This window comes from Trichechus manatus, unplaced genomic scaffold, assembly GCF_000243295.1.
Source record: "Trichechus manatus latirostris isolate Lorelei unplaced genomic scaffold, TriManLat1.0 scaffold00026, whole genome shotgun sequence".
NCBI lineage: Eukaryota > Metazoa > Chordata > Mammalia > Sirenia > Trichechidae > Trichechus > Trichechus manatus.
Window position 1 is genome coordinate 5682606 of NW_004443962.1, and position 24440 is coordinate 5707045.

At 39.2% G+C, this 24440-nt stretch overlaps 1 protein-coding gene across 2 annotated transcripts in view; it reads left to right on the plus strand.

The window, feature by feature from the left end:
• UBXN7 (UBX domain protein 7) overlaps positions 1-24440 on the plus strand; it is a 73576-nt gene that overhangs the window by 5049 nt on the left and 44087 nt on the right. For both annotated transcript variants that reach the window (XM_004373592.2, XM_023728757.1), the window contains exon 2: positions 21938-22085. In XM_004373592.2, the coding sequence (XP_004373649.1) occupies positions 21938-22085 (148 nt within the window). The remainder of the gene's footprint in view (positions 1-21937; positions 22086-24440) is intronic.

The following is a 24440-nucleotide window of genomic DNA, read 5'->3' on the forward strand; positions in this document are numbered from 1 at the left end:
TCAACAGTTCTCTGTATATTCTGTTATCCCCCCGTGATCTGGTACTCCAATCACTCGTAGGTTATTCCTCTTGATAGAGTCCCACATAATTCTTAGGGTTTCTTCATTTTTTAAAATCCTTTTATCTGATTTTTCCTCAAATAAGTTGGTGTCAAGTGCTTTATCTTCGGTCTCACCAATTCTGACTTCCATTGCCTCAGTTTTGCTCCTGTGACTTTCTATTGAGTGTTCTAATTCTGACATTTTATTGTTAATCTTCTGGATTTCTGATTGCTGTCTCTCTGTGGATTTTTGCAGCCTGTTGAATTTGTCATTATGCTCTTCTCTAATCTTTTTAGTTGCGTCTATTGCGTGTTCTACATTTTGCTTAATTTCGTTACTAATTTCTTGAACAGTTCTGTATATTAATCTTTTGTATTCTGCCTCCAGTAATTCCAAGAAATTTTCTTTCTCTGGAAAATTTCTAGATTCTTTCTTTTGGGAGCTTGCTGAAGCCATCATGGATTGCCTCTTTATGTGATTTGATATTGACTGTTGTCTCCGAGCCATCAGTAAGTTATTATATTTATGAATTTTATGTTTACTTACTGTGTCCTAGCTTCTTGTTTTGTTTCAATATGCCCAAATAGGCTGCTCGTATGAGCTAGTTTGATTATTGGCACCTTTGAAGCTCTAATGTCCTGTCACCAGGTGGTTAGATCTGTTACTAGGTATGTGAGCTCAGGAGTCTGCCCACTTCTCCTGTATGGATTCACCTCAGGTGCCCAGGTAGATAGCCACCAAGTGTGTGGTGTAGGGTCTCACTAACAGTCCTAGACAGTCATGGGTGATTGGTGTAGGCACAGGCATCTAGCTGTAACAGGGGGACACACTGTGAGCAAGGCAGGCGGCTGACAGCTGCCCCCGAGTGTCCAGGAGGAAATTGTGTCCCTCTTCCCTAGAGCGCGTAGGTGGGTGGGTTTTGCAGCTGGACTATGAGCATCTAATGCTGTTGGCTGTAAGGACGGATGGGCATCTCTTATTCATGGGCCCTTATTGCAGGTGGCTAGGTGGCGTAGGTGGAGCCAGCAGTCCTCAGGCCCCTGATGTGGGTAGGTGAAGACCCTGCTTAATGGCCAGAGCAATGTCAAATGTCAAGAACCTACCACCTCACAGCTGAAACAGTTGAAGTTAGAGTTCTGGTATATATCCTGTTGTACTGCGGTAATGAGGGCCTACGCTGTTGAAATGGGCCCACACAAGTCTATGAAGGGGGAAAGGCACTCAAAGTTCATGGATGCCTTATGCCTGTGCCTAGGCAAAGGAGCTATGCCTACCCTGGGTTCCTGGCTTAGGGGAGTTGGCAGTTTATTTTTTCCTGTTTGTTAATTTGTTCACTCTCCAAGGCAGTGAGAATGGCTCCGTGTGTGTGACGGATCCTACTTCTGGCCCAGGGGACTCGGCAATTGCTGAAGCCAGTCCGGGACCCAGTGCAGAGCAGGGAGTGGGGAGGTAAATGGGAGAGAGGTTTTTCCCTAAGGGGAGTGTTTTTGATCCACGTGGTAGGCCATACGCAGTTACTTATCTTTCACCGGATCGAGGGCTACTTCTCACTGGTTCTGAGTGGCTGTGTAGACTCTCTGGTGCTGAGTCTCTCCCAGTGCAGAAAACACGCCTCCTGAGCATGGCTACTTGCCTGCCTCACTACTCACCCCCGGGCTGATCAGGCCTGAAGGGCTTAGGCTCTCGCTGGGTCAGGTCTGGCAACTCCCTGCTGCTTCCGAACTGTTTCTTTTTCCCCCTGCCACTCAGTCCGGTTCCTCAACTCTGCCTTTGATGTTCAGGGCTCCCATATTGCCATGTATAATCGAATCACTTGTTTTTTCGGGTCTTTGTTGTAAAAGTGTCCACCGGAAGCGTCTGACTACTCCACCGTCTTGGCCCGGCCTCCAATTTACACATCTTTACAGAAGCAGACTGCCACATCTTTCTCCTGTGTTGCTGCTGGTGGGTTCGAACTGCTTACCTTTCGGTTAGTAGCCAAGCACTTAACCACTGTGCCACCAGGGCTCCTTAGGTAGGCACTATTAGGGAGTCAGAACTGAATAGTCTTTTTTTTTTTTTTTTTTTTAAGTGCTGGAAGATAATCTTAAAAACCATCTTGACCCATTCCTGAGTTATAAAAATGGGAAAATGGAGACCCAGAGAAGTAAAGTGAGTTTGGGTCTAGGTTAGTGCTTCTCAGATGTATTTGTAGGAACCAGAAAATCAAAACCATTGTTGCCAAGTCGATTCCAACTCATAGTGGCCCTATGGTACAGAGTAAAACTGCCCCATAGTGTTTCCAAGGAGCGGCTGGTGGGTTCAAACTGCCCCCACCAGGGCTCCATTTGTAGGAAAGGACCTTTAAAAAAAAAAAAAAAAGCAATCTGCATAGACCAATATTTTTGCAAAATACGATAAAAATTAATTATTTGAAATAAAAATAACAAGACTTATAAAATACAAGCCCAAATTCTTTAAAAATTGAGGTATAATTTACATACAGTAAAATTTATCCTTTTTAGTGTATAGTTATGTCCAAGTTTTGGTAAGTGCACACAATTGTGTTACTACCACCTGGTCAAATGCAGAACTGTTCCATCCCTCTCAAAAATCCCTCCTGCTCTTTGTAGTCAGCCTCTCCCCCCACCTGTAGACTAATCTGTTTTTTTGTCTATTGTTTTGCCTTTTCCAGAATGTCATATAAGGCTTCTTTCACTTAGCATACTGCATTTGAGATTTCTCCATGTTGTTCTGGTATCAGTAAAACAAAAAACAAAAAAGCTCCATTGCAGCTGAGTTGATTCTGACTCATAGTGACCCTACAGGACAGAGTAGAACTGCCCCATGGGGTTTCCAAGGAACGGCTGATGGATTCAAACTGCTGACCTTTCCGTTAGCAGCCTAATGCTTAACCACTGCACCACCAGGACTCCTCTTCAGCTCTAGTATACTGATATTTCTCAGGGAGCTACACACTCTCCAATGAGGTCTGAATCTCAGTCTTGGGGAGGAGTTGCTCTTTCGAGTTTTTAGCTCCTGCCTTATGGACTACCTCAGTCCTAGAGGCAGTAGCTGCATCAGTAGTTCTTTCCTTTTTATTGGAGAGTACTATACCATTGTATAACTATACTACAGTTTATTTATTCATTTTACGTGAAGGACACTAGTGTTGTTTCCAGTTTTTGGAGATTATAAATAAAGCTGCCAACAACATTCATGTACAGGTGTGTGAATATAAGTTTTCATTTCCCTTGGATAAATACCTAGGAATGGAATTACTGGATCATATAATAGGTATATGTTTAAATTCATAAGAATCTGCTAAACTGTTTCCCAAAGTGGCTGTGCCATTTTGCATTCCCATCAGCAATGTATGAGAGTTCCAGTTGCTCTGCATTCTTGTCAGCCTTTTGTATTGTAATTTTGTTTTAAAGCCATTCGGAAACCCTGGTGGCATAGTGGTTAAGAGTTCGGCTGCTAATCAAAAGGTCGGCAGTTCGAATCGAAGTGCTTCTTGGAAACCCTATGGGGGCAGTTCTACTCTGTCCTATAGGGTCACTATGAGTCGGAATCGACTTGATGGCAATGGGTTTGGTTTTGGTTTGGCATTCTGATAGGTTTGTGATGGTATCTCATTGTGGTTTAATTTTCATTTTCCTAGTGACTAAATTGCCATCCGTAAATCTCTTTTCACGCCCCAACTTTTAATTACTAGAGTCAGCAAACATAAAACTACTTTATCAAATTGCTGAAAAAGTTACTAAAATGTTTACCTTGGAATGTCTATTTTTACTTGTCATGGACCAATAATAGATAGTTTCTGTGGTCTGAGGACCACAGTTCGGATGTAGTACTGGTCTACGAAATGGCAGAACAGGGATTAGAAACTAGAATCTAGTGTCTTTACTCTTCAGGCTCATGTATTTTCCACCATATCACTGCTTCTCCCACTACAATTTCCTTTTGTTGATCCAGCGAATACTAACTTTCTTTATCCATCCCCTAACTTAATCGTTTTATTCCCCTTGTACTTATAAATTTAGTTTTCTGTGTTTAATTTATGTTTTTAATGTTTTCTATTCTTGAATGCTTAAAAACTCCAGAGTGGAGACTGATGAGGCAGCGAAAAATTCACCTTGTTCCTCTTAACCATCACTCACTTCTATTTCCTCTGGTGGGTAGCCTGGCTTACTTTGTTATCATTGCTGGGGGAGGTATAGAATCAAAAAATAACCTCTTTGTGTCCGTATCATTTCTATGATCCTTCCTTTTAGGGTAAGAAGGCATCTGCAGAGGTTTTTGTTTTGCTTTGTTTTTTAAAATCTCTGCGATGGTATTTATTTATTTATTATTGTGCATTAGGTGAAAGTTTACAGAGCAAATCAGATTCCCGTTCAGTAGTTTGTATATAAAGTGTTTCATGGCCTAGATTTCAATTCCCACAGTGTGTCAGCACTCTCCCCAGTTCTGCCCTGGGTACCCCGTTTCCTTTCATCCTGATTTTCTACCCTTTCCTGCCTTCTCATCTTTGCTTTTGGGCAAATATTGCCCTTTTGATCACGTATAATTGATCGTTCTGAGGAGTACGTTCCTCTTGGGTGTTAATGTTTATTTTATGGGTTTGTCTATTGTTTAGCTAGAGGATGGTCTCTGGGATTGGCTTCAGTTCCAGGTCAGAAGGGTGTCTTAGGGCCATAGTCTCAGGGGTTTCTCCAATCTCTATCAGACCAGTAAGTCTGGTCTTCTTTGTGAATTCGATTTTTTGTTCTACATTTTTCACCTGCTCTGTCCGGGACCCTCTGTTGTGAACCGAACCAGAGTGGTTGGTAGTGGTAACCAGGCACCATCTAGGTCTGGTGCTGGGGTCATGTAGGCTGTGGTTCATGTGGTCCATTAGTTCTTTGGACTAATTGCTCCCTTGAGTCTTTGGTTTTCTTCACTTTGTTCTGGGTGGGAAGAGACCCGTGGTTGTATTTTAGATTGCTGCTCACAGGCTTTTGAGACCGCAGATGCTACTTACCAAAATAGGATGCAGAACATTGTCTTTATGAATGATGTTGTGCCAGTTCACATAGATGTCACCTGAGTCTATGGTCCTTTGCCTTTGAGCCTAGGAACTTCATCCTGCAAAGTGTTTATGTCTAAGAGGTTTCCCTGACTGTGCCCTTTGTGTGCTCTATTATCCATATTAATATATGAGGAGCACCTACAGTCATGTATGTAGAAATACTTACCACTAAACCTGTATCTGCCGGTGGGTGAGCTCCTTACACCCTCCCACACCTCTTGGCCTATCTATTACGAATGTCTCCGTTCGTAAATTATTGTTTGTTAATACTGTTGTTGCAGGAATATCTGTGCTATATAGTAGTTAGCGCAGTTGCCCTTTATTCTTGCGTTCCTCTCACTGTCTTCTCTTGCCTTGGTCGTGTTGTGCTGACTTTTCACATATTGTGTATTGCCATTCCTTTCCCTTCACCAGTATTAACTGCTATTCTTGTTGACTGCTATTCTTTGGTTTCTTGATGGTAGCAAAGAGACTGTTCTTCTTTTGGCACTGAAAGTAATGTAGAGAATAGGCATAAAAGACTATCAAAATTTGGAATCTCTCTTGATTCTCCCATCCAGCTGTGGTGGAGACATGGGCTGCATTGTAGGTTTTAGGCTGTTTCTTGTCATTGATGGAATTGTTGTTGTTAGGTGCCGAGTCAGTTCCGACTCCTAGCGACACTATGTACAACAGAATGAAACACTGCTTGGTCCTGCTCCATCCTCACAATTGTTGTTAATGTCTGAGCCCATTGTTGCAGCCACTGTGTCAGTCCATCTCATTGAGGGTCTTCCTCTTTTTTGCTGACCCTCCACTTTACCAAGCATGATGTCCTTCTCCAGGGGCTGATCCCTCCTGATAATGTGTCCAGAGTATGTGAGACATAGTCTTGCCATCCTTGCTTCTAAGGAGCTTTCTGGTTGTACTTCTTCTGAGACAGATTTGTTCGTTCTTCTGGCAGTCCATGGTATATTCAATATTCTTTGCCAACACCATAATTCAAAAGCATCAGTTCTTCTTCACTCTTCTTTATTCATCATCCAGCTTTCACATGCATATGAGGCAATTAAAAACCCCATAGCTTGGGTCTTCTCTCTCCTCCTGTTGCCATCGAGCCGATTCCGACTCATAGCAACCCTATAGGATAGAGTAGAACAGCCCCATAGGGTTTCCAAGGAGTGCCTGGTGGATTCGAACTGCCGATCTTTTGGTTAGCAGCCAAACACTCTACCACTACACCACCAGGGTTTCAGGAGCACCTTAGTCTTCAAGGTGATGTCTTTGCTTTTCAACACTTTTGAAGAGTTCTTTTGCAGCAGATTTGCCCAGTGCAGTTCGTCTTTTGATTTCTTGACTGCTGCTTCCATGGGTGTTGATTGTGGATCCAAGTAAAATGAAATCCTTGACAACTTCAGTCGTTTCTTCATTTCTCATGATGTTGCTTATCGGTCCAGTTGTGAGAATTTTTGTTTTCTTTATGTTGAGTTGTAATCCGTACTGAAAACCGTGGTCTTTGATCTTCATCAGTAAGTGCTTCAAGTCCTCTTCACTTCCAGCAAGTCGGGTTGTGTCATCTGCATATCACAGGTAGTTAATGAGTCTTCCTGTAATCCGAGTGCTGCGTTCTTCATATTGTCCAGCTTCTCGGATTATTTGCTTAGCATTACAGATTGAATAGGTATGGTGAAAGGATACAACCCTGATGCGCAGCTTTCCTGACTTTAAACCACGCAGTATTCCCTTGTTCTGTTCAAATGACTGCCTCTTGATGTATATACAGGTTCTTCATGAGCACAAGTAAGTGTTCTGGAATCCCATTCTTTGCAATGTTATCCATAATTTGTCATGATCCACACAGTCAAATGCCTTTGCACAGTCAATAAAACACAGGCAGGTATTTTTCTGGTATTCTCTGCTTTCAGCCAGAGAATGAATCGAGAGAATGTGAACTAGGAGATAGCAGCAGGGAAATGGCTTCATGAATTGTGGGCCACAAGCTGGGTTAAGTAATGCCCTTTGTGCCATTAGTAAGCTTTAAATAGATGGAAGGGAGAAAAGCTAAGGGATAAATAAAGAAAAAGGGTACATGTGGTAAGAAACAGTGAAACTGGGACTCCTGCTGTAGATTATAGATTGCTGAGTTAGATTAAGATACGCTGCTGCTGTCTTCATATTGGAACTTCAAAATAACCTCATTTAAACAAGCTTTGCAAATAGTTTATATCTGCAAACTTTTTTTATTAGCTTAAAAAAAGATGCGTTCTTTATTCTAAATATAGTAAGATAGAAGTCAAAATTCTTTACAGTTAACCCATCAAAATTGTTATTAGATCTGGATGTATAGGTAGAACTTGCAGCTCCACTTTATTTGATCATTACTGTTCCTTTTCCTTATGTGGTTTAGCCCTCTTTAATTTTTCTCTTTTCCCTCAGTTAACCTTTATTTCTCATATTCCTTCTCTGTAGCTCATTGGAAGTAGTATTGGCATTTTGGGTAGGACAGTTTTTTGTTGTGTAGGACTCTTCCATCCATTGCAGAAGGTTTAGCAATTGTATTAGTTTTCCTGTAGCTACTGTTTAACAAATTATCACAAATTGCTTGGCTTAAAACCATATACATTTTGTCTCTCACAATTCTGGAGATCAGAATTCTGAAATCAAGGTGTCAGCAGCTGTTTTTGGTGGGGGAGCAGTTTTCAGCCTACCACAGCACCCCTGGCTTCTATCCACTAAATGCCAGTAGTGTCTCCTAACCTCCAGTCATGAAACACCAGAAATGGTCTCTCACATTACTAAATGCCCCTAGTACTTCCTGGCACTAAGAACCACTGGAACTTTTAATCATCTTTCAATTATCTTCTGTTTCTAAAGTGATACCCTAAGTGATAACAAGTGATACGTAAGAATGATTATACAAGTACAAACAGGTCACGTATTTTGGCTTTATGTAAGAAAGTGAATGATGTACTTTGCTTCTTGGGCTCTTCTCTTTTGGTCTTGTCAGGATTTAGCATGTGCTTCCTTTAGAAAAAAATCTTCATATGTAGGGATGCTTTTCAGGGGGAAGCTTTTGCAGGTCACCATCCTGACAAATTCCGTTGATGGAGGTCATACAATCAAATTGTAAAGAGGGATGACAGAGCCATCTCAGGTGTATCTTGCCTCCACCATAAATTCTAGCATTAAATGGTTAAGTGAGATTAGTTGACACCATCTGCCTCAGAATATCACAATTGTTATTTCCTTTATGATAGTTCTATTCTTTTTGTGTCTTAAGGTCTTTCCCTGTAGAATCCCTTTTAAAAAATGTTAATCTTTAGTTCCATAGACCTTTGGACCTTGGAGATTTTGGAATAATAGCCTATCAGTAATTTTTATCAAAGGAGCCCTGGTGGCACAATGATTAAGTGCTCAGCTGCTAACTGAAGATTCGCGGTTCGAACCTACCCAGCAGCTGCGCGGGAGAAAAAGACTTGGCAATCTACTCCTTAGAAAACCCTATGAGGGCAATTTTACTCTGTCACGTGGGTTTACTATGAGTTGAAATCGACTCTACAGCACCTAACCACAACAACATAACTTGTCAAGTTTTCTACTACCTCTACATCGGCTCTTGCTGCTTTTCAGGCACATGGGAATGCTGTTGTTAACAAATTCCATTTCTTTGGAGCAGACCGTTTTCATGTATTATTCTTTATCCATACATTCATTTTTTTCTACTGTAATAGTTTTTTGATTTTGTCATTGTACTCCTACTTTTTTTTTTTTTAATGAGTTCTTAACATGAGTGAAACACATGTTCGTAGTATCAGATGAGTAAGGGAGAGAAAACTGTGAGATGTATTACTCTTCCTGTTTACTAGCTGACAAAATGTGGTTCTCCATAGGCTATAAATAAGTATTCACACTTCGTACTTCCAGAATTTTTATTTGCCACCTATGTGTAGCTTGAATACTATATAACTTGGGACAGTGTGTATTTATTAATAGTTAACTGTTTGCTGGGAACTGTACTAAGTTCTTTAATGTGAATTTTCTTCATCCACACAAGAACTTCATAAAGTTAGTAATTTCCCCATTTTATAGCTGAGGAAACTGAGTCTTAGAGAAATTAAGGAACTTGCTCAAAGTATCTAGTAAGTGGCATCAAGGCTCTTAATGTGGTTGCTATACTCCCTACCCTGAGTACAAAGGGAAAATGAAGACTATTTTCTCTTCATTACTGGGTATGAGACCAGCCAGAGGTAAAATTTTTTTTTTCGTTTTTTTTTTATATGTTATTGTACTTCAGGTGAAGGCTTACAGAACAAATAGTTTCTCATGAAACAGTAGTACGCATGTTGTTTTATGATATTGGTTAACAACCCCACAACATATTAACCCTCTAACTTCTCAGCCCTTTTTTTTTTTGGTGAAAATACACATAGCCAAAGATACACCATTTCAAAAATTTCTACATACACAGTTCAGTGACATTGACTGCGCTCTTCCAATTGTGCTGTTATTCTCACTTAAGATGAAGGCTTACAGAACTAAATAGTTTCTCATTTAACAGTTACTACAAATGTTGCCCTATGACAATGGTTAACAATCTCACAACACATCATCAATATCCTTACTCAACCTTGGGTTCCGTATCACCAGCTTCCTTGTGCCCTTCTGCCTTCTGGCCCTTGTCACTGGACTCCTGCACCTTGTTAGTCTCATTTGGTTTTATGGGGCTGTCTACTCCCAGGCTGAACAGTGAACCTCGGAGGTAACTTCACCCCTGAGCTAAAAGGGTGTCTGGGGGCCATACTCTCGAGGTTTCTCCAGTCTCCTTTAGGCCAGTAAATCTGGTTTTTTTTTTTTGTGAGTTAAAATTATGTTCTACATCCTTCTCCAGCTCTGTCCAGAACCCTCTGTTGTGATCCTGGTCAGAGCAGTCAGTGGTGGTAGCCGGGCACCATCTAGCTGTACTGGACTCAGTCAGGTGGAGGCCTTGGTAGCTGTGGACCATTAGTCCTTTGGACTAATCTTTTCCTTGTATTGTGTTCTCTTCATTCTCCCTTGCTCCCGAAAGGATGAGACCAGTGGAGTATCTTAGATGGCCGCTCACAGGCTTTTAAGACCCCAGACACTACTCACCAAGGTAGAATGTAGAACATTGTCTTTATAACAGTTGAGCTAGATGTTCCCCAAGACCATGGTCCCCACAGCCAGAGGTAAAATTTTGATACACTAGTTCCAACTGCTTGGTGTCCCTATCTTTATTTACCCAGTGTCTTTTTGGTCCCCTCAGTTACCCCGATTATTAATGGATGTTTGCAGCTGTTTCTTCTCATTTTGAGTCATGCCACATCAGCAAGTGAAGGTCCCGAAAAATCCTCACGACGGGACCAGGAAGCAACATCATGATAAACAGAGAAAAGATTGAAGTTGTCAGATATTTCATGTTACTTGGATCCACAATCAACACCCATGCAAGCAGCAGTCAGAAGATCAAGTGACACACTGCATTGGGCAAATCTGCTGCAAAAGATCTCTTTAAAGTGTTAAAAAGCAAAGATGTCACCTTGAGAACTAAGGTCCTCCTGACCCAAGCCATGGTATTTTCAGTTGCCTCATATGCGTGCGAAAGCTGGACAATGAATAAGGAAGGCTAAAGAAGAATTGATGCTTTTGAATTATGGTGTTGGCGAAGAATATCAAATATACCATGGACTGCCAGAAGAACGAACAAATCTGTCTTGGAAGAAGTACAGCCAGAATGCTCCTTAGAAGCAAGGATGGCGAGACTTCATCTCATGTACTTTGGGCATGTTATCAGCAGGGACCAGTCAGTCCCTGGAGAAGGACGTCATACTTGGTAAAGTAGAGGGTCTGTGAAAGAGAGAGAGAAAGACTCTCAGTGAGATGGACTGACATAGTGGCTGTAACAGTGGGCTCAAGCAAAGCAACGATTGTGAGGATGGCACAGGACCAGGCAGTGTTTCTGTGTACATAGGGTTGCTATGAAGTGGAAACAACTCGACAGCGTGTAACAACAACAAACAAGTTACCCCCACGGAGCCCTAGTGGTGCAATGGTTAAGCGCTTGGCTGCTAACCAAAAGATCAGCAGTTCGAACTCAGTCAGTGGCTCCGTGGGAGAAAAGACCTGGTGATGTGGGAGAAAAGACCTGGTAATCTGCTCCCATAAAGATTTACAGCCTAGAAAACCCTAGAGGGACAGTTCTGCTGTCCTGTAGGGTAACTGTAGGGTCACTATGAGTTGGAATGGACTCAGCAGCACACAACAACAAGTTATATGGCACTTCATATTGGCCTTTCTTACCTCTCCCCACAGTGGCACTTGGGACACTAAAATTGCTTACATCTCTTCTTTTCTCTTAAAGCAATCCCATTGTTCTTCACGTATCAATCCTCAATTCGTTGTTATTGGGTTTTAGGAGAAAGCAGTATGATTGAATTAATTCATATTGTAAAATAATTGATATATCCTTAACTTTTCAAAAGTGTTTATATTTTTAAATAGGATGTTTGTCTATCTAAATTAATTTCTTAATTGGTAGCATTTTAGGCAACATGGTAAAGTGAAAAAAAATTTAGGCAGTTGGGAAAGACTTTTGGGATAAGCAACCCATGTTGTTGACAGGCCAGCTTGCCTGGAGATTGGCTTAATATGTTCCTGATTTTCATAACATCTTTTATTTTACTTCCAAACCCACCAGTTCTCTAAATGGTTCCCATAGCAGTGGCATTGGAGTACTGATAGTTGGAGGGAGGTGGAAAGGGGAACAACAACTCTTTGTATGCATTGGTCATATAAAATTAAGTTGAATTTCCTTTAGGAGCAAATGAGTTACACTCCACCATCAGCGTGTTCTTTGTGCTTTTTGTGTTGCTTTAGTGCAGTGTGAGCACCTAGAAAAGTGAGAGCCAAAGTAATACCAACTCAACCATTTAATTCTCTGAAAAAGTAAAGAGCAGTAGATGCCTTGGGGAACTAGTTTTAGGATTCTTTAGGGGGCAGAAAGAAGTAACAGCTCACACCTCCCTTTGCTAGAACAAGCAGCATCCTCTCCACCCTATAGGACAGAATAGTACTGCCCCATAGGGTTTCTAAGGCTTTAATCTTTATGGAAGCAGACTGCCACATTTTTCTCCCACAGAGTAGCCGCTGGGTTCAAACTGCCTAGCTTTCAGTTAACAGCTGAGCGCTTAACCACTGTACCACCAGGGCTCCTGATCTACCTCCGGGAACCTTTAAATCTTCAGAAGCTGCTGTGTAAATAAGTAAATTAAAATAGCAGACTATGATAGACACTGAACTTTTAGACTAGCAGTTTTAAAATATAATACTCCAGCAAAATTACCCTGGACACAAAATAAAAATATTTAGGAATGAACTGAAACAAAGCCTAAGGTTTTATTAGTAAGAATATTGAAGCAAATGAGTCTTTGAAACTGTTCATCAAATTTGTGCCATTTTTACCCCAAGAGTTTGTATTTAATTACCTAATTTAAGATTGGCCATTGGGACATTTGAACTTTTTCCTCTCTCCTCTTAAGAGTTGCAGGTTGCATTGATGCTTATGTTTTTTTGAGATTTCAATTTTTAAAATGCATTTTCTGATGGTGAGAATGTAAATTTACATATCCTAGGACTTGAGAACTTTTGGTTCAGCTTGACTGAGAACTTTAGGGAAGATTACTGGGATGAGAAAAGTGAGAACTGGGTCAGTTCAGTGAGTTTTCAAAGTTTGCAAAATAGAAGAGCTAGCAGAGATGAAGATAGAGAGTAAAACCCAAAGGAATGGTATATATCTGTTCTTATTCCTACTTTGGGAGCCCTGGTGGTGCAGTGGTTAAGAGCTCAGCTGCTAACCAGAAGGTCAGCAGTTCGAATCCACCATCCTCTCCTTGGAAATCCTGTGGGGCAGTTCTCCATTGTCCTGTAGGGTCGCTGTGAGTTGGAAATGACTCAGTAGCAGTGGGTTTTATACCTACTTCAGAGTAAAGAGGGAGAGGGCAAGTCCAGGACTTACAAGAAAGGTGTGTATCTGATGTGTTGTCAACAAAAATGAGCGGACTGATTCGACATCACTCTGTCTATGGCATGGCATTGTAAAGTCCCATCAAGGAATCTGCCTAGATTATATAGATCAGTGTGGCTGGAGGGGATGGTATGGAAGTAAGATGAGAGCAGAGGAATTTAAAATTGGAGAGGTAAATAAGGACCAAATCTTGTATGTAGCTCAAAAGAGATGAAAACTTTTTTAATCAGCAGTGCAGAACTATTGAAACAGGGAAGACAGTCATATTTACATTATTTTACAATGTAGAAGGTATAGCAAAAGGAGGGTGCACTACCAAGATCAGAGAGATGCGGTAGTTCATCTAAGAGGTGTTGAGAGCTTGAACTAAGCCTGTAACAATGGACATAGAGAAAGGCATATGGATAGAATTGATATTAATTAGACAAGAACTGTAGAGTCGCTATGAGTCAGAATCGACTCAACAGCAACTGGTTGGTTTTTGTTTTTGTTTTTTTAATAGGACTTATTAGTTGACTGGGTGTTGCAATTGAAGGAGGGAGAAGAGTCTCAAATTTGAAGGGAAGTTTCTCAAATTTGAGTAGTATATAAGCCCTTTTAAAGGAAAAAACCTACTTGGTTTTAAAAATTAACTATATGTATACTCAGATACAAGGCAAACCAGAATAAAAGGTAATTCTGTATGTCTCCAATCCCTCAAAAAAGTTTTTGGCTAACATGAACATGAAAATTTCTAAAGATATAAGTGAAATGATCAGATGTTTATTTATAATATTTATTGGTTTAACATTAAATCTCACAATATGTCACTACATTTTTCTACTCACGTTTCATGAGATAGTTCAGGTTGATTTCACTTTCATCTTGGATAGCTGTCTTTGTTAGATATCTGACAAAGCTATAGGTATTCTGCAGTGTCTGACAGATTTTCAGAGGATGTTGTTTTGATTTCTCTTTATATTGTTTGAGATACAGCACTTTTTAAATTTGTATGTGATGTTGTCGCTGCAAATTTTTATTTTTTTAATAGCTTTTTTTAATTTTCCTTTTTTGTTTATTTTTGTACTTCAAATGAAGTTTACATTTCAGATTAGTCTCCCATACAAAAATTTATACATACATTGTTATGTGACCCTAATTGCTCTCCCCATACTGTGACAGCACACTCCTCCTTTCCACCCCTGATTCCCCATGTCCATTCAGCCAGCTCCTAACCCTCTCTGTCTTCCCATCTCACCTCTGGACAGAAGCTGCCTGTTTAGTCTCTTGTATCTACTTGAGCTAAGAGGCACACTCCTCATGAGTATCACTTTATGTCCCACAGTCTGGTCCAATCCCTGTCTGAAGAGTTGACCTCGGATTGTTTTAGTTCTGGGCTTATAGAGAATCTGGGGCCACGCTTTCTGGAGTTCCTTCAGTCTCAGCCAGACCATTAAGTCTGAGTAGAATTTCAGTTCTGCACCCCACCTTTCTCCTGCTCCGTCAGGGACTCTCTGTTGTGTTCCCTGTCAGGGCAGTCATTGGTGGTAGCCAGGCACCATCTAGTTCTTCTGGTCTCAGGCTGATGAAGTCTCTGGTTTATGTGGCCCTTTCTGTCTCTTGGGCTACTGCTTTCCTTGTGTCTTTAGTGTTCTTCATTCTCCTTTCCTCCAGGTGGTTGGGACCAATTGATGCATCTTAGATGGCCATTTGCAAGCTTTTAAGACCCCAGACACCACTCACCGAAGTAGGATGCACAACATTTTCTTAATAAGCTTTGTTGTGCCAGCTGACCTAGATGTCCCCTGAAAGCATGGTCCTCAGACCCCTACCCCTGCTACTCTGTCCCTCAAAGTGTTTGATTGTATTCAGGAAACTTCTTAGCTTTGATTTAGTCCAGTTGTGCTGACTTCTCCTGTAGTGTGTGCTGTCCCTCCGTTCACCTAAGATAAGTCATATCCACTATCTAGTTAGTAAATAACCCTCTCTCTCCCTCCCCACACTCGTAACCATCAAAGAATGTTTTCTTCTGTGTTTAAACCTTTTCTTGAGTTTTTGTAATAGTGGTCTTATACAATATTTGTCCTTCTGTGACTGACTAAATTCACTCAGCATAATGATCTCCAGCTTCCTCCATGTTTTAAGATGCTTCATGGCTTCATCCTTGTTCTTTATCATTGTGCAGTATTCCACTGTGTGAATATACCATAATTTGTTTATCCATTCGTCTGTTGATGGGCACCTAGGTTGTTTCCATCTTTTTGCTATCGTGAAGAGTATTGCAGTGAACATGGGTGTGCATATATCTATTCATGTGATGGCTCTTATTTCTCTAGGATATATTGCAAGGAGCGGTATAGCTGGATTGTATGGTACTTCTATTTCTAGCTTTTTAAGGAAGCGCCTAATCGATTTCCAAAGTGGTTGTACCATTTTACATTCCCATCAACAGCGTATAAGTGTTCCAGTCTCTCTGCAGCCTCTTCAGCATTTATTATTTTGTGTTGGATTAATGCTTGCCTTGTTGGGGTGAGATGGTGTCTCATTGTAGTTTTGATTTGCATTTCTCTAATGGCTAATGATCGTGAGCATTTCTTTATGTGTCTGTTAGCTGCCTGAATGTCTTCTTTGGCAAAGTGCCTGTTCATATCCTTTGCCCATTTTTCAATTGGGTTGTATGTCTTTTTGTGGTTGAGGTTTTGCTGTATCCTGTAGATTTTAGAGATTAGACACTGATTGGATTTGTCGTAGCCAAAAATTTTTTCCTAGTGTGTCGGTTGTCTTTTGACTCCTTTGGTGAAATCTTTTGATGAGCATAAGTGATTTTTAGGAGCTCCCAGTTATCTAGTCTCTACTTTGGTGCTTGTGCATTGTTACTTATTGTTTGTACTGTGTTTATGCCATGTATTAGGGCTGCTAGCGTTGTCCTATTTTTTCTTCCATGATCTTTATCATTTTTGATTTTATATTTAGATCTTTGATCCATTTTGAGTTAGTTTTTGTGCACGGTGTGAGGTATGGGTCTTGTTTCAGTTTTTTGCGGATGGATATCCAGTATGCCAGCCCCATTTGTTGAAGAGACTGTCTTTTCCCCAATTAATGGACTCTGGGCCTTTGTCAAATATCAGGTGCTCATATGTGGATGAATTTATGTCTAGATTCTCAGTTCTGTTCTGTTAGTCTATGTATCTGTTGTTGTACCAGTACCGGGCTGTTTTGACTACTGTGGCAGTATAATAGGTTCTAAAATCACATAGAGTGTGGCCTCCCACTTTGTTCTTCTTCTTGGAGTAATGCTTTACTTATTCAGGGCCTCTTCCCTTTCCATATGAAGTTGGTGATTTGTTTTTCCATCTCATTAAAAAATGCCATTGGAATTTGGATCGGAATTGCATTGTATCTGTAGATGGCTTTGTGTAGAATTGACATTTTCACAATGGTGAGTCTTCCTGTCCCTGAGCAAGGTATGTTTTTCCACTTATGCAGGTCTCGTCTGTAAACCAACTCCTTTGGAGGGAATTAGGTAAACTTATTTGTGGGGAGCCAGAAAAGTAAAGCACCATTTACTGCATAGTAGTAAGTGCTATGATAGAGATATCCATGGATTTAATAGAAGAGCATCACAGGGATGGGAGTGGAGAGGAGGTTTAGGGAATGCTTAGCCTACAAATTGACAAAGTAACACTTAAGGTGATTCTTGAAGGATAAGCATTCGTGAATGAGATGAAGGGAGAGATAAGGAGAATAAGGGTGTTCCAAGCATGTGATTCAGTATGGCTAGAGCGAATTGTATAGAATGGGGAATGGTAGAGGCAAAGCCAGAAAGATAAGCTAAGGTCTGATCACAAAGATCTTTCCAGATCATATGACTCTATGATTTATACTGTAGGAGTTGTTGTTTTAGGTGCTTTCGAGTTGGTTCTAACTCATAGCGTCCCTATGTACAACAGAACGAAATGCTGCCTGGTCCTGCGCCATCCTCACAATCATTATTATGCTTGAGCCCATTGTTGCAGCCCCTGTGTCAACCCATCTTGTCTTGAGGGTCCTCCTCTTTTTTACTGACCCTCCGCTTTACCAAGTATGACGTCCTTCTCCAGGGACTGGTCTCTCCTGATTACATGTCCAAAGAATGTGAGACAAAGTCTTGCTATCCTTGCTTCTAAGGAGCATTCTGGCTGTACTTCTTCCAAAACTGTTTGTTTGTTCTTTTGGCAGTCCATAGTATATTCAGTATTCTTTGCCAGCACCATAAATCAAAGGTATCAATTCTTGTTCGGTCTTCCTTATTCATTGTCCAGCTTTCACTGGACTTATGTGAAAACTGTGTAGCAGTTAGAGAACCATTAAAGAATTTTAAACAGATGGGTGATATAATCAGATTTGTATTTTAGAACTTAACCCTCAGCAGCAAGGTAGAAGATAGAAAAATGATCAGTTAGGAGACTTATAGTAGCAATTCCACTCCTTGGTATATACCCAAAAGACTTGTACACCAGTGTTCATTGTAGCATAATTCACAGTAGCTAAAAGGTGGAAACAGCCTAAATACCCATCAGCAGATGAATGGATAAACAAAATGTGGTACTTACATACAATTAAACACTACTTAGCTAGAAGGACAAATGAAGTCTTTTTTTTTTTTTTTAATTGTACTTTAGATGAAGGTTTACAGAACAAATACTTTCTCATTAAACAGTTAGTACACATATTGTTTTATGACAATGGTTAACAACCCCATGACATGTCAACACTGTCCCTTCTCAACCTTGGATTCCCTATTACCAGCTTTCCTGTCCCCTCCTGCCTTCTAGTCCTGTCCCTGGACTATTGTGCCCAATTAGTCTCATTTTGTTTTATGAGACTGTGTAATCACTGGCTGAACGGTGAACCTCGGGAGTGACTTCATTACTGAGCTAAAAAGGTGTCTGGGGGCCATACTCTCGGGATTTCTCCAGTCTCTGTCAGTCAGGCCAGTATATCTGTTTTTTTTTTTTTTTTGTAAGTTAGAATTTTGTACTACAAGAAATGAAGTCTTGATGCATGCTATAATATGGATGGAGCTTGAAAACATTATGCTGAATGAAATAAGTCAATCACAAAAGGACAAATATTGTATGACCTCCATTTATATAAAAGACAAAAAAAGGCAGTGTCTAGAGAGCAAAGTTTATTAGTGGTTACCAAGGGCGAGAGGGAGGAGGGAAAGGCAGGGTTATTGCTTACGGGGTATGGAGTTTTGGTTTGCAGTGGTGGAAAAATTGCATTGATAAGGGTAGAATTGCATAGCTGATTATTGTATTGCTGTTAGTAAGTTGTACACCTGTAAGAAGTTGAATTGGCAAAAGCTGTGTGATAGACATGTTTACAAACAACGGCAAAAAAAAAAAAAAAAAAAGCTACCGAGGCTGCTGCTATGCAACCAAACACCTTATGCGATTTGGTTCCTTGGTTTGGAGGTGTAGGGCCATGGTTTCAAATGCTCATGGACTCCAGATTTGCTGGAGCCGTGGAGTCTGGATGAACCCCTGCAACTATTGCCCTGAGATCATTTTTAAACCTTAAACCAGAAATATCCCCTGAAGTCTTCTTAAAACCAAGCAGTAGCTTAGCTTAATTTAGTAAAAATGTTTGTCTTGAGCATTATACTCTTAAGAACTATATATATATGGAATCAAATGGACAACAGCAACTCAAAAGATTAGATAGGGACCTTAGGGGCCAGTGAGTTTATGTTATTGAGGGAGGAACAACTCAGAAAATGAGGGTTAGAATGGTTGCAGAACTTGAAGAATGTAATCAGTATTACTGAATTGTACGTGTGGAAATGGTTAAATTGATGTATGTTTTGCTGTGTATATTCTCAACAGTAACAAATAAAAAACAAAAAATCTACACATTAAAATTCCAAGGCCCATGAAGTCACAGTCAGAACATCACAAAACCCGTGACACCTTGAGCAAGAGCCAATAGAAACAAGATGATAACCCATAGAGACTGCAGAAATTTGTTTTGTCTTAGTAATTTCAGTAAGCTCAATTAATATGTTTGAAGAAATGAAAGGATTGAAATATGAATATGAAGTAAAGATCCCTGAAACATGACCAAGCTGATTAGGGGGAAAAAAAAGAAAAGAATCTCTACTTGTGAATACGTAACTGAAATTAAAAGCTTAGTGAACAGGTAAAAAAAGATCAGGCACAGCTGAAAAGAGAATGTGTCAACTGGAGGACAGTGCTGAAGAAATTTAGCATAGAGAGATAAAGAGATGATAAACATATGAAAGAAAGGTAGAGACACAAAGGATAGAGTGAAGAGTTTTAACATACATGTAATTGGAGTTCCAGAAGGAAACAAGTATGAATGGAGAGTCGAAGCAATGGTCAAAGAGAAACTACTGAGAATTTTTCGGAATTGATATATCAGCCCTCAGGTGGGGAAGCCCGGTGAATCCCATAGAGGGTAAATAAAATCAGCCCTGACAAATTAGAGTGAAACTGTAGAAGACCAAAGACAGATCTTAAAAGCAGCCAGAGAGAAATGACAGATTGCTATAAAAATATTTTTTTAGTCTGAAAACTGATTTCCAGCAGCAGCACAGCCATAAGACATTGGAATAATACCCTCAATATTCTGAGAGAAAATAACTTGTTAACCTTGGAATAGAATACCCAATAAAACTGCCTTTCAGAAATGACAGCAAAATAGAGACGTTTTCAGACAAAAACTTAGAAGAAGCATTCACCACCAAAAATCTCACTGAACGAAATTTGAAGGAACATGATTCAGGTAGAAGGAAAGTCATCCCAAACAGAAAGTCTGAAATGCTTTTTAATGGCTACAAAATATTCTATCAAATAGATACAGATAGTTCCCGACTTACTTACGACATATTCGAGTTATGATGAATCAATGTACTTGAGTTATGACAAACCGCACTATGATCTTTTTTTTTTTTTACATCTTATTGTTAGTAATATGTACTTACATACAATGTTGCAGTGCGTAATTTGCTGTTACCATTCTCAGATGTTCAAAGATCAGATTTTAAATATACTGATAATAAAAGATAATAATGAAAACTTTAAAAAAAGATACTCGACTTATGTCAGAACTGATTTATGATGGAGTCATCGGAACAGAACCCTGTTGTAAGTTGGGGACTACCCGTACTACAGTTTACATTCTCCTATTACTGGACATGTATGTTGTTTGCAGTTTTTCAGTATTAACTAAAACTATGCTGGGTATGTATATGGACACATTCGTGCATGTAGTCTTTTATGTAAATTTATTTCTTTTGACTGGTGGCCTATCTTATTTACCTAGTGCTGCTGTAACAAAAATGCCACAGATGGGTAGCTTTAAGGAACAGAAATCTATTATCTCACAGTTTGGAGGCTAGGAATCCAGATTCAGGGTGCCGGCCAGCTATGCTCTGTCCACTCCAGGAGAAGAGCATTCCTTGTCTCTTTTAGCTTCTGGCAGTCTCAGGCATTTCTTCTTGTTCCTTGGCTTGTAGATGGATTTTCACATGGCATCTTTCCCCATGTGTGTTTGTCTGTCTGTTTTCCTATTTATAAGACACCAATTACAAGGGATTAGGTTTAGGACCCACCCTGCTCTGGTATGGCTCATTAACATAACAAAAGAAAACTCTTCTTTCTAAACGAGGTCACATTCACAGGTTCAGGGATTAGGACTTCAGTATATCTTTTGGGGGAACACAATTTAACCCATAACAAGGCCCAAATTACCAGGTCACAAAGGAGCAAGCATTTTTATGTTTCTTGATGTATGTAAAATTGTTTTCTTAATAAGCCTTTGGAAGCCCAGTTATTTTCTGCTTTGAATTTTTTGTTAATACCATGTGTTTTCATTAATGGAAGCATGGTGAATCATTGAGTGTGTCTGAATTTTTGGTGGGTAGTACAGATTTTTTTCCTTGCCCCCTCCCACAAGCTTACTGTGTTTAGTGGTACATATGAAGTACCACTAATTATACCCCAGTGTCCCCACTGGGGTCTTATTAGTACCTATGTGTAAGAAATGAAAATTTTCAAAATTTCTATTTTTTCTCCCCAAAACTCAAATATTGCGTATGATACCCTTTAAAAACGGTAATTTGTGGCGTATGCCTGTTTCTTCAGTTTCAAACAGTCATAAAGGCAGCCCTACCTTGCTGCTGCTGTCAGTGGTACAGTAACTTCCCACTAAACCCCAAAGGCTGAAGACGTTCATGGTCGCTATATGTACTGCCACGCACGAAAGAGTTTTAAAGGGCTTTACCAATATACATTGCATCTAGCAAACTGTGCTCACTTTGTTTACAAATGAGTAAGTCTGTGATAGGGCCAGTTTTAAATGCTGAGGATTGACAGTTTCTTACTGGATTTTGACTTAGTTGTGTTTTAGACAAAAATGTCCCATCTCATTTCTCTTGCATTGATTTTAAAAATATTTTTAACAAATGCTAGCAGAAATGCCTTCATCCTAACAGAAAGCATTTCTGACTTTCTAGCATGTAGTCATCTTTTTTTAGTTTATTAACAAATATATACTTAGACCATTGAAAGAAATGGCAAATTGCTTTATTTAATTTTTGTTTTATTGTGAAGGAAGACTTCTATTTTAATGCTGCTTCATTCTCTTCTAGCTCTGTATATTTCACATTAGCCAGCCAGCAGTTCAAAAGTAAACTAATGAGTTTAAAAAAAAAAAAAAGGTTGTTTAGTCTAAAAGGGAAAGAGTACTACTAATTTGCTTGGGAATTCTGTACTCTGATATGAGCTGAGTATAAGAAAGTGTCTTTTTTTACTTTCTTTCTGTCTTTTTTGCTGTTTCAGGTGCAAGTGAAAGTGTAGGGAAACATATGCTTGAAGCCTGCAGCAATAACCTGGAGATGGCGGTCACTATGTTTTTGGATGGTGGCGGAATCGCTGAAGAGCCCAGTACCAGTTCAGCAAGCGTCTCCACTGGCAGACCACACGCAGAGTATGAATTTATTCGTCATTGTTAGGAGCACCTCCTGCCTAAATTGAGCAGTTATATTTTTATCAAAGTTAGGTTAATTCTCTGCTTTTGAAAAAAATTAAAGGTTGAAAGCATTTGAAAAAGCATCAAATGAAATATTCATACTGGTATACTGTAAATTCTCTAGAGCATTGTTACATCTATTATTTGATTCTCAAAAGAACCCTATAGGATGACATTATTATAAATAAGGATAAGGAAGCAGAGGCATAACTATTTTCCCAAGCTGACCCAGCAGTTAAGTAGCGTTTATGGAATTAATGCCCCAAAAAGCTCAGATTTCCCAATTCTAGATTTTCCTCCATTGTCCCAGGAAAATTTTAAGTTGCCATGAAACTTTTTGAAAAATAACTCCAGTCCTTTATATCTTAGTTACATGTTAGTTAATCATTAGAAGCACCTTCAGCATATGGAGGTGTAATATATAGAGGATAGTAATAAATGGCAAAGAGACTTGGTGTTTTTACTCTTTACATTTGATAACCAATATGAGTTTGAAAATACTTGTTGGACAAAATTCCATCTGTCTTTAGAAAACATTATAGATGAACTGTGTTCAAAGGAAAACCATTGATTTTGAAATAAAAATTTAAAAGATCCTTAAATGAGACTTAAATGCTCATAACCCTTTATGACTTTCAGCGTTTATGACATGAGGGACTAAACGAGGGATCTTCTTAAATAGGAATAGGTTATTTTTATTAAACTAAAGATAAATTTAAAAAGCCAAATCACATACAGGACATAATTGCCTCTTTTGTTGCTCTAGTTCCAGTTTCTAAAGTAATATTGTTTCCACATGAAATGTGAACTTTAGAGATGATTATTAACATTTTATAAAGTTTTTTTTCTGTTAATGTTGGCCATGTATTTCAAGTGTGATATCCCGTTCTCTTCCGATATAGCTCAGATTGTTAATGAAAATCAATATGAAAACAGATTCAGCTTACAGGAACTTGAATAACAGATGTTCACAATGGATTTTGGGGAGTATATTGGTCCCCCTCACTGTATAAAGCATGTTTTCTTAATTGTATTTTTTAAAAAGTTTTGATAAATGAATATCTTTTCCTACTGACTTGTATTATAATTTGACTTAGATTGTTTGTATTGGTAATTGTTTAACATTTGGTGAAAACCAAAAACCTGTTGCCATTGAGTCAATTCCGACTCACAGTGACCCCATAGGACAGAGTAGAACCGCCCCATAAGGTTTCCAAGTAGCAGCTGGTGGATTTGAACCTTTTGGTTAGCAACCGAGCTCTTAACCACTCCACCACCGGGGCTCCTAACATTTCATAGTGACTCCTAGTTCTTAAACTATAATTTTCACTCTTAACAGCCCACCTTTTTCTGTCTTGTCTTTCCATTCTGTTAGGTAGCTAACACTCTTGGAACAAATACACTTAAATATATAGTAATCAAGTCTTTCTGTATAGGGAACACTACTTACTCCATCCCCCTCATTGGTCTATTTCATCAGATTAAAGTTTGTTTTTTTGCATAATTGAATTGTCTTAGATTTAGAAATATATATACAGATACGCATACACAAAGTAAAATACGTAATACCAATGATGGAATGATTTATTTAAGTAAAAGATGTTTTCTTTTAAAGTCTTAGTTTTCTTAAGGTAATTAATGGGTGTATTTCTCTTTGATGAAAAGATTAACAGAGATTACAGGTGTATTATCTCCTCTTACAGGTCTATTAGAGGTGTATTATTTTGTAGTCTTTGAGTTACTGAAATTCTGTGTGCAAGTAGTGACTAATGTCCAGTAGGAAATTTAACATAATTTTGACTTATCCTTTATGCTTCAGTCATTTGACTTATTGTAGGTGTCTTTAACTAGTTTTTCTTTGTTTACATGATGTTAGTAATTGTTGATGAATTGTTTATTTTGTAAAGCATGTTTTGGAGTTCCAAGTCTTAGATACCAAAAACAGGGAGTTAAGCTCTGTTGTTACTATTTGAAACACCTGAATGGAAAGCGTTAGGCCTAACTTAAAGTAACATTTGATATAAGCAGGGAGATAATAAATTTGAAAGTTGTGATTACTTGCTATGAACATTTATCAGCAGAGAATTTAATTGAGGTAAGACTAAAATAATTGACCCAGTTTTTAAAGGAATACACAATATTTTTACAGTGTTTGTGAATGAGTATTTTTCACTGGAAGAGATAAATTCTTAGTAGACCCTGTAGAGATATCTTTGAAGAGTTTATAAGCTTTCAAAAGATGAGTCATGATTTTTTTTTTGTTCTGTATACATATTAGGGTCTATTTAGTAAGTAATATAATACTTATGTTAG